The 11,306-nt window shown below is 39.3% G+C and overlaps 1 protein-coding gene across 1 annotated transcript; it reads right to left on the bottom strand.

The window, feature by feature from the left end:
- Nucleotides 1-397: 397 nt before the first annotated feature.
- KRT26 (keratin 26) lies at nt 398-5,783 on the bottom strand. Its single transcript, XM_040497469.1, has 8 exons — nt 5,340-5,783; nt 4,793-4,875; nt 4,253-4,409; nt 3,969-4,130; nt 3,758-3,883; nt 2,944-3,161; nt 1,619-1,686; nt 398-568 (listed from the first exon to the last, which is right to left on the bottom strand). Exons 1-8 carry the CDS (start codon nt 5,766-5,768, stop codon nt 414-416), a joined length of 1,398 nt encoding a protein of 465 aa, XP_040353403.1. The 5' UTR covers nt 5,769-5,783; the 3' UTR covers nt 398-413.
- Nucleotides 5,784-11,306: the final 5,523 nt, after the last annotated feature.

Below are 11,306 nucleotides of genomic sequence, written 5' to 3' on the forward strand. Positions count from 1 at the left end.
GGGCTAGTGCTCTTTCCAACTAATCTTGTCATGAACTGAAGTAAATGTGACTGTGTGAGGCACTTTATTTTACCAGAGAATCCTTAGATCTGTCACATTAGGATCAACCGTAGAAATTCAAAAGCACCAGACTCATCAGAAAAAATTGCAACAGAAAACATTTTTAATGAATGCAAAAAAAAAAAAAAAAAAAAAGTCCCCTGTGCTAGAAACAAAACATTGAGATGGAGCAAGATTTCTCCTTCTTCTCAGAAAGATTACATGGAAAGAACATGAGAAAAAGAAGAGTAGAGAAGGAAACCAAATTCTAGCCCTTGCATTTTTTAAGAACAGAAATAAATTATTTTCTTGGGTTATTTAGTCAATGGGATTCTGCAGAGGCAGGCTTTTTTTTTTCTTTATAACTTGTTTTCTCACTTTGGTGCTTTAGAAGGTACTCTTTGCTCCATTGTAATGTTGCTTATTTTGGAGGATTTTTCTTCAACTGAGTGGACCCTCAGGGAAAGGACATTGCCAAGTTGATCTAGTTCCTCAACCACTGTTTTGACGACAATTTCTTCTTTTGAGTCTAAAATAAAATAAATGCAAATCTAGTACTCATTCTTAACGGGTTGAAAGATACTTAGTCATTAATGGTAGGCTTTTAAAAGTCGTATTTGTTGGGCACCTGGGTGGCTCAGTTTGTTAAGCGTCCAACTTCGGTTCAGGCAATGATCTCATGGTTCGTGGGTTTGAGCCCCCTCATGGGGCTCTGTGCTGACAACTCAGAGCCTGGAGCCTTCTTTGGATTCTGTGTCTCCCTCCCTCTCTGCCCCTCCCCTGCTTGCACTCCATCGCCCTCTCTCTCTCTGTCAAATACAAACATTAAAAAAATTTAAAAATAAAAATAGTGTTTGTAAGTTTGCAGTAAATTGAGATATAATACTGTGTTTGAAGCCTATGCAAGGCCCAGAACTGCCTTATACTTGCCACTGTTTTTAGAACAATGAGTGTTTAAGAGTGTGAACAACCTAAGTGTCAGGCAGGTACTGGCCTGGAGCAAGTAATGTCTTCTTTTTAATACCAACCTGCCCTATTTTTTGTGGTTTAAAATAAAGTAGCTCTTCCACCAAAGCACTGAAACTGGGAAAATAATAGGTCCTAGGTAAGAAAAATGGAGATTGAGTCCCCATTTCAGTAAGTTTATAATTTGACCACATCTGTTCTACAAGAATATAAAATACAAACATTAAGAACTTCCATAACGACCCCTGATTCCTTCATTGGCTACAAGTAACCTTAGAAACAATTTTTTATATTTTTTATTAAAATTTTGTTTAATGTTTATTTATTTTTGAGAGACAGAGCATGAGCAGGGGAGGGGCAGAGAGAAAGGAAGACCTAGAATCTGAAGCAGGCTCCAGGCTCTGAACTGTCAGCACAGAGCCTGACACAGGGCTCGAACTCAGGAGCTGCAAGATTGTGACCTGAGCCGAAGTCGGAGGCTTAACCGACTGAGCCACCAAGGCACCCCAATCTTAGAAACAATTTGATTTAGTGTACAAATAAGTGACTTATTAAAACTGCTGCTTTCGAAAAGATTTATACCAAGTTAAAAAAAAAAAAAAACCTTCTGTACCTTTGACTTGATTTTCGGAATGTATCGGCCCACGTCCTTTTGATTTGTAACATGTGGACTTGCTTTTTCTGTGAAGAGAAGAGTAAATTGTTGCTTTTTTTTTTTTTTTTTCTTTCACAAGGAAGCTCATAAATACCTATGAATTGGGAATAAAAGTTTTGGTGTTCTAGTTTCCACAAAATTAAATTCCTCTTATGCTTAAGAGACATATAAGTAAGTCTCTCATGACCTCAATGTACTGAAGGAGGAAATTAAATGAATGTTTATGATAAGAAATTCCCTTGTGACCAGCTATTTTCTCTTTTGTCTCCCTATCCGGGGACTACAAGTTTTCACTCTGACTTTTCAGTCAATCACCTGGCCAATGAACATGTTTGGGGTGCCACAATGCAGAAGGCGCTGGGCTAGCTGCTATAGAAAATGTAGAGTGATGACACAAGCAGTTTATACCATTGAAAATAAAGTACATGCATGTAAGAAGTTGTCTGGAAACCGGCATGAAAGATGTAGTAAAAGAAGTGAATAATGAACGGTGTAATGAGCCCTTAGTTTGAAAGAGGGAGCATCACTGTTAAGTTCCTATGAGAATAAATTGTAGAGGACTGACACTGGCCTTGGAAGATGCATGAGATAGAACTGACTCCCGGTGTGACCACAGGCAAGCATTTAGTAATAGCCACTGATTACCAAGTCCCCTTCTGTGTGCAAGCCACTCTCGTGAGCACTTCGCCTACATAGTGAAGCGCTATGGTCAAGAGTAAAGAGTGTGGTTTTGGTGTTCTCACAATCTTACCAATAAGGAAACTGGGATTTAAAGAGTTTAAGCTATGTGTTCAAATTCACCCAGTGGTGTGATGTGGGCCCAGGGCTACGATTCCAGGGCTATTGCTCTTGGCTAACATGCTATGATCACTTCTCCAATGAAATCGTCATTGTTCCTCTTTCAAATGAAAATGTAATAACCCACCTAAGACAGGGTGCACGTGTGCTAACTGGTGAAGTAACAATAAAATAGAGTGTGTTATGGGACATGTGCTTCCCCAGTAAATCATAGAAGGCAATTTTCCACTGGGAGTATAGGAACTGTTTAACCTTCGGGATTTAGATGTCCTGTTATTATAGATACACACCCTTTATGTACTTAGATATTTGATTTGGCTTACACATGGCTGCTTGTCTTCATTTCACTTGGATGCAGTAATAAATTCCCAAGACCACAATGAGTATGATCCTTAGGAAATTCTAGAATATGATACTGGCATACATGTGATACCGAGCAAACCCAGTGGATGTGAGATTAATTTTTTTCACAAGTTAGTATTTACCTTTCTTCTCCATCTAGTAATTTGCAATACGTTTCTATTTCTTTTTCTAAAAATATTTTGATATCTAGAAGCTGTTGGTACTCCAGCTTCTGGCCTTCTGTTTCTGTGCGAATCTGTTGCAACTCTTCCTCCATTGCCCCAATCTGGTCCTGGATCTGCTGGAGCTGGAGGCAGTAATTACCTTCAGTTTCAGCCAGGGAGCATTCATACGACTGTTTCTGGAAGAAGAGTAAAGCCAGGCTTGCATGGACAGTAGATAAACAGTGCATTCATATTTAAAACATTCTCAAGGTGGAAAGAAGCATTTATATGAGGTCTAAATCCTTTCAGTTGAAAATCTGCATTAGCCAGGGGTTTTTCGTGTGTTTGTTTTTCAAACAAACATTTTCTCTCCATTGAGAAAGTTTAATTTTTAAACTTTGGGATTGGTGAGTCAGGAGTCTATGGGGGGCGCCCGGGTGGCTCAGTTGGTTAAGTGTCTGACTCTGCATTTTGGCTCAGGTCATGATCTCGTGGTTCGTGAGATCGAGCCCCACATTGGGCTCTGTGCTGACAGTGTGGAGCCTGCTCAGGATTCTCTGTCTCTCCATCTCACTCTGCCCCTCCCCTGCTTGTGCACATGCGCTCTCTCTCAAAATAAATAAATAAACTTAAAAAAGGAGTAATGTTTTATGGACAACATTCTTATTATGTACTACATTTACCACATTTTATACTTTTGGTTATATGTAATTAGTTATATATAGTTAGTTAGATGTGTGTTTGTTCATACATATACACACACTCGTTCAAATCAATGGTGACTCCTACGAACCATGGCCACGAGGGACTGAAGTTCTATTTCCAAGGTTTGCAGATTGCGTTTCAGCTCCATCAGCTCATTTCTGGCTGTGGTGGCTGCTCCTGAATCATCAGAAATCTGTTGTTGCAGTGAGGCACTCTGCAGCATAATCATCAGAAGGGTTAGTGAGCGGCTCGATGGTCTACTGACCAAGCCCTTGGTCTGTGATTGGCCACAGATGTACCTTTTCGTTAAACCAGGCCTCCGTGTCTTTGCGGTTCTGCTCAGACAAGTCCTCATACTCGGCCCTCATGTTGTTCAACAGGACAGTTAGGTCCACGCCTGGCGCTGCGTTCACCTCCACGTTCACATCCCCCCCAGCCGCATACTGTAGGACATTCATTTCCTGGAAAAAGGATCAGTCTTAACACTCAAGGAAGAATTTTGATTGATAGTCCAACTCTGCTCTGAAGTGGACAGAGGACTGAAATCAGGTCATATCTGAACCTACCCTGCAGGGTCCCTTACCTCCTCGTGATTTTTTTTAAGGTATGCCAATTCCTCACTGAGCGTTTCAAACTGTATCTCGAGGTCGGTTGTACAAAGGGTCAGCTCATCCATAACCCTGTGAAGACCATTGATGTCGGCCTCTACACTCTGGTGTAGAGCAAGTTCATTTTCATACCTGAAAGGTTATTAAAGCGCTTGAGAATTGTAACCGTAGGCAGGTGCAAAGCATAACTGTTTCCAACATGTTGTATAATGAAGGATAGGATGTTCTATGCATGCCCCTGAGGCTTATTGCATAGGCAAATTGGAATCCCTACTGATTTATAATGAATATTTTGGAAGAGTTCTTTATTCAGAGTTTTTATCATCCAATGTGCTTAATCATTGAATTAAAACGTTTAAAATTTATGATCGCTCTTTTTATAAGGGTGCATTTAATTTCTTCAGGGATTTAGTCTGATGTCATAAAAACATGTTGGCTTTTAAAGCAAAATGTCTGTTTTTTACTCCAATGGTCGTATTTACCTTTATTACAATTAATTATGTTATTTCACCTACTTCAGCCTGAAGTCATCAGCAGTCAGTCTGGCATTGTCATTTTGCAGAATAATGCTGGCATTACAGGTGGCCATGGAAATAACCTGAATAGGGTAGATTGTGCAAAATGTTAAGTGCTGAAAGTCGAGGGAGAGTCCAGAATTTAAATGTGATTCTTAATCTTCTCAACCCATCAAGTATCTATTTTAGTATCATTTTTTCCACATTAAAAGAATCTGGCTTTATCTTCAGATAATGAATGTCTAGAGCTTAAGAGCCAAAGTGTAAGCTTTTACAATCACAGATACTTTTATTTCTCTTGATCAAAAAATATGAGCCAAATATAAGATCAATAAAGCAATCATATCCATTTTGAAACTATTTGTCTATGATTTTTTTTTTAATACTACAATTTTTTTTTCCACTTACTGCTTTAAGCACTGGGAATGGAGAGTGAGCAAATTCTACATCATGCAAAAATTTTAAGCGCATTTTATATTTTGTTTTTTTTTTTTTAGTGTATATACACCTAGAGTCTCATAAAAGTATGCAAATCTATATTTCTTACCTGTCTCTTAAGATCTTCAATGACTGAGAAATATCTCGTGTGGTCATGATCTAGACCCCTGCAAGAACCGGGTCCGTATTTCTCGTACCAGGCCTTGATTTTCTGCTCCAGGTCTACGTTTGCCTCCTCGAGGGCTCGGACGTGGTCCAGGTAGCATGCCAGGCGGTCGTTGAGGTTTTGCATGGTCATCTTTTCATTCCCGGAAAGGAGGCCATGCTCATTTCCAAGAAAACCAGCAGAGAAGCCCCCACCACCATTACAGAAACCTCCACCAGAAGAAATGCTCCCAAGAGTAAAAGAAACGCTGCTTCCGGCTCCAGACCCACGGCATGCGTTCCCAGCCCCGAAACCTGGACCTCCACCAGACAGCCGCCCTGGGCCAGTTCGTGAGCAGACTCGCCTGGATCCACCAGAAAGTTGAAAAGACATGGCGATAATATAGCGGAGCGACCCTTTCTCAGCGAGGAGCGAAGCAAAAGTACACCATCCATAGCCGGGATCTCCATTGGCCTTTTATAGGAGTCTGTAGGTCATTTCAGTCTTGACTGTTTCAAGCTGTAATAAAATATTACTTGCTCCCTAATTGTTGTTTTTCATAATTGGGTGATTTTTAATAGGGTCCAGTCTGTAGGTAGAAAAGTGCCCCCAGGATATCTTGGTCTATGAAAAAGGTACCAGGTCGAGTAATACTAAATCATAGTTTCAAAGGTCAAAATTAAATATGAGTACCCATATCTTTTTTTTTTTTTTTTTGACTTCTGGAGGAGAGTCTAGTGTTTCCCCCCCCCCTAGACAATAAAGAATTAATAATTCACATGAGAAATGTCTACGGCTTTTGTCCTGAGAATGTTTATGGAGTATTTCTATTATTCACGCTTTACTGGACATTTCCTTTCTTATTAATAGGAGGTACTCACAGTATACAGTGATCTGTTGATAGTCAGGTTTTTTTTAATTGATTTTTTAAGTTGAAAACTGAAATAATAGAAATCCTGCCATACTTTTTGAGCCTCCGACTTTCGTTCAGGTTATGATCTCACGGTCTGTGGGTTCGAGCTCCGTGTCGGGCTCTGTGCTGACAGCTCAGAGCCTGGAGCCTGCTTCAGATTCTGTATCTCCCTCTCTCTGACCCTCCCCCGTTCAGGCTCTGTCTCTCTCTGTCTCAAAAATAAATAAACATTAAAAAAAAAAAAGAATTATTTTGAGAACTGAATTTCCTATGGATGAATACAGAGTAAAATATTTGAAGGAGAGGTGTGTTTTCATCCCTACCTAGAAAACCAATGATTATCGTACTCGAGATGGAAAATTAGTTGTCATAGGTAAGGAGCCTCTTCATTCTCTTCCTTTGACGCCCATGGGAAGTTATCCCATATGGTTGTGCTTCATTTCCCCGCAAGGCAAATGAAAATACTAACACTGAATGTTGAGCAGTTCTGATAATTAATGACTATAAAGCAGTCTGAAGGGCACAAACATTTTGTAGATGTTAATTATTTAAATTATTATAATAAAATGAACATGTCAGACAGGGTCAGGTGTCTATAACTTATAATGCTACAAACTGGCTACTGATTATGGGTTTAGATCGTTTAGAAACAGTAATTTTTTCTGAATGAGATTTTTTTTAATGTTTATTTTTGAGAGAGAGAGAGCATGCATACGATCGTGAGTCGGGGAGGGGCAGAGAGAAAGGGAGAGAGAGAATTCCAAGCAGGGTCCCTGCCAGCAACATAGAGCCCAACACAGGCTTTGGGTTCATGAACTGTGAGATCATTACGTGAGCCGAAATCAAGAGTTAGATGTTTGACCAACCCAGGAGCCCCCTGGATGAGATTTTTCTTTCTTTTTTTTTTTTTTTTTTTTAAAATTTTTTTCAACGTTTATTTATTTTTGAGACAGAGAGAGACAGAGCATGAACGGGGGAGGGGCAGAGAGAGAGGGAGACACAGAATCGGAAACAGGCTCCAGGCTCTGAGCCATCAGCCCAGAGCCCGACGCGGGGCTCGAACTCACGGACCGCGAGATCGTGACCTGGCTGAAGTCGGACGCTTAACCAACTGCGCCACCCAGGCGCCCCTGGATGAGATTTTTCAATGCTGTGCATATCAGATACTTTGAAAAACACCCAAGATTATTGCTCCTAAAAGATACAGAATATCTGGCAGGCCAGAACACATGGATTTTTTTGACCAAAATATTTTAAGATAATATAAAACTGTAACTCAGCCCATTGCTACAGGTTTAGAACAATGTGTGATAGGAGGTGCAGCTGGTAGTCAGAGACTTGTTTTTGATTTTTTTGTGACCTGGTAACCATTTTAATCTTTTGCCCAAATGTCCCATGAATAAAACAAGAGAAACAGAGTATGGGGTCAGTGTAATAGTTTATAAGTCTTTAGTGTCTTGGATTAGAGGTATTGTGAGGCCACAAAGTATTATTAACATAATCTACTTATCTCTAGATATCTTATAAATACGAATTAACTTGTAATCTTTTGTAGAACAAGTTAGGCATATATTATTAGAACCATTTTGGGGATGAGTTGGCTGTGAAGCTAAGTGCCAACACAGATCACAAAGCAGGACTGGAATGTATGATGCTTAACTCCTGAAAACACTGTCATCTGTTTGCTCATCAGGGAAAATCTCTTGACTTACTTTTTTTTTTTTAATGTTTATTCATTTTTGAGAGAGAGAGAGAGACAGAGCATGAGCAGGGAAGGGGCAGAAAGAGAGGAAGACACAGAATCCGAAGCAGCCTCCAGGCTCTGAGCTGTCAGCACAGAGCCCGACATGGGGCTCGAACCCACAAACCGTGAGATCATGACCTGAGCCGAAGTTGGATGTTTAACCGACTGAGCTACCCAGGCGCCCCTTGACTTTTCTTAATCATAGATTTCCTCTACACGAATACTTGCTACAAAAGTTTAGGTATGCTTTAGTCCTTTCCAGAAGTGGGGGGTAGACTTAACAAATTCTCTATCCATACATTTCTTCTATCCATACATTTCTTCCTCAAGAGTGTTACTGTATTCATGGCAAGAAACACATACCATTACCCTTCCTTGAGATTCTGTTAGGCCTTAGAACGTTCATTATATAATGTGCATATTCTAGGTACTCGAAAATAATTGCATTAAATTAAACTTTAAGTTATGCAGTATAGATGTCTGCTTACCTCAAGATAAAGACGTTCATCACATTATCTTACTCTAATGATCCTATGCTAATTTTGCCCCTGATAAATTTAGTGTTTAGTTTCAACATGCTTCAATATCTTTTGATGTGGTTCAAAATTTACATTCTACATTTCTGTTATCCAAGTTGGAACAGTATTTTTCTCGAACATGAATGACGTTTGTTTTATAGTGATAATAGTTTTTTGGAGAATCAGTTTCTTTTTAAAATTTTTTAAATTTTCTATTTTTTAGAGGGAGAGAAAGTGGGGGAGGGGCAGAGAGAGAGAGAGAGAGAGAGAGAGAGAGAGAACCACAAGCAGGCTCCATGCACAGCACAGAGTCCAACTCCCAACGTGGGGCTTGATCCCACGATGACCCTGGGATCATTACCTGAGCTGAAATTAAGAGTCCGATGCTCAACCCTACTGTGCCACCCAGGTATCCCAAGAATCAGATTCTGGTGTGTTAATTCTTCCCACAGAATGGCTTCCCTGGTTTTGATAGTCCCACTCTGCTCTGAGGTGAACATTGGACCTGAGGAATGAGATCAGACACTATCTGAAGCCATTCTGCAGGGTCCCTTACCTCCTTGTAAAGGACTCTGATGACGGCTTAATCTTTGTCTGTTTGGAGTTAGAATGCATTTAGATTTTTCCTCCCTTCCCTCAGTAGAAGGAAGGATTCCTTGTGGAATCCTGAGGTTCTCAATACTATGGTATTATGTTAGAGTGAAGCACACAGACTCTGAGCCAGACTGCTTGGATTAGCATTCCAGCAATTCCAGTTATTAGCTGTGTGACCTTGAGAAAGCCAGTCACTCTCTGCCTTAGTTTCCTTATGTATAAAAAGAGCATAATTAACAGTACCTATCTTATAGGGTTGTTTTGAGAATAAAATGAGGCTTAGAATAGAGTTTAAAGTGCTGGGTATCACTATTACTGATTCTTTCCTGGAAGTTATGTTAAAAAGTCCTGCTTATACTTTGGTTTTGTTACCTTTTATTTTGGTATCACTTTTAAGAAATCATTTCCAAGACCAATGTCAAGGAACTTTCTCCTATGTCCATGGCCGTATCACTGTGAACACGCCCAATCTCGTCTCCTATGTTTTGTTTGAGGACTTTGATTGTTTTAGGTCTTAAGTTTAGGTCTTTAATCCATTCCGAGTTGATTTTTGTGTATAGTATGTGATAGGGGCCACTTTCACATGGGCCTCTTTTTACATGTGATATTCAGTTTTCCCAACACCATTTTTTTAAACATGTTTTTAAAGCTTTATTTTATTTTTGAGAGAGACAGAAACAGCATGAGTAGGGGAGGAGCAGAGAGAGAGGGAGACAGAGAATCCTAAGCAGGCTCCGCACTGCCAGCACGGAGCCTGATGCGGGGCTTAAACTCACAAACTGTGAGATCATGACCTGAACCGAAACAAAGAGTTGGACACTTAAGCAACTGAGCCACCGAGGCGCCCCCCCCCAACACCATTTGTTGAAGAGTCTACCCTTTCCCCATTATGTATCCTTGTCCCCTTTGTCAAAGATAAGTTGACCATATATATGTGGATATATTTCTGGGATCTCTACTCTCTTTATTGTGGTAAAATACACAGAACATAAAATTATCACCTTACCCATTTTTAAGCATACAATTCAGTGGTATTGAATACGTTCATAATATTGTGCAACCGCCATCCATCTTTATAACTGTTTTCATTTTGTAAAACTTAAATATACCCATTAAACAACAACTCCCCATTCTCTTCTCCCCCAGCCCCTAGCAATCACCATTCTATTTTTTCTCCCTATGAATTCCACTACTCTAGTACCTTATATAAGTGGAATCATACACTATTTGTCTTTTTGTGACTGAATTATTTTACTTAACATAAAGACTTCCAAATTTCATCCATACAGAAGCATGTGTCAGGACTGCCTTCCTTTCAAAGGCTGAATATATTCCATTGTATGTTTATACCAGATTTTGCTTATTCATTCATCATTGATGGTTGCTTGGGTTGCTTCTACATTTTTAGTTATTATGAATGATGCTGCTCTTAACATGGATGTACAAATATCTCTTCAAGATCCTGCAATCAATTCTTTTGGGTTTTTACCTAGAAGTGGAATTGTTGGATTGTATGGTAATTCTATTTTTAACTTTTTGAGAAAATGTCATACTGTTTTCCATAGTGGCTATACCAGTTTGCATTCCTATGAATAGTGCTCAAGGATTCTAATTTCTCCACATTTTTAATGTCTGCCATACTGTTTTATTTATTGTAGCTTTGTAATATATTTTGAAATCAGGAAGTATGATTTGTCTTCTCTCAAAATTGCTTTAGCTATTAAGGTTCTTTTGTGTATCTGTATGAATTTTAGGATTGCTTTTTCTGTTTATGATAAAAAATGCCATTGGGATTTTGATAGGGATTACATTAAATCTGTAGATTGCTTTGGTAGTATGGCCATTTAACCATTATTAATTCTTCCAGTTCATGAGCATGGGATGTCTTTCAATTATTTGTGGGTGCTTTAATTTCTTTAATCAATGTTTTGTAGTTTTCTGTGTATAAGTCTCTCATCTCCAGAGTTAAGTTTTTTTCTAAGTATTTTATTCTTTTTGATGCTACTATAAATGGAATTATCTTCTTAATTTTCTTTCTTTTTTTTTTTTTTTAAGTTTTATTCATTTTTGAGAGGCAGAGAGAGACAGAGCATGAGCAGGGAAGGGGCAGAGAGAGGGAGACACAGAATCTGAAGCAGGCTCCAGGCTCTGAGCTGTCAGCA

Source organism: Herpailurus yagouaroundi, unplaced genomic scaffold (assembly GCF_014898765.1).
Source record: "Herpailurus yagouaroundi ecotype Mexico unplaced genomic scaffold, PumYag 189, whole genome shotgun sequence".
Taxonomy (NCBI): domain Eukaryota; kingdom Metazoa; phylum Chordata; class Mammalia; order Carnivora; family Felidae; genus Herpailurus; species Herpailurus yagouaroundi.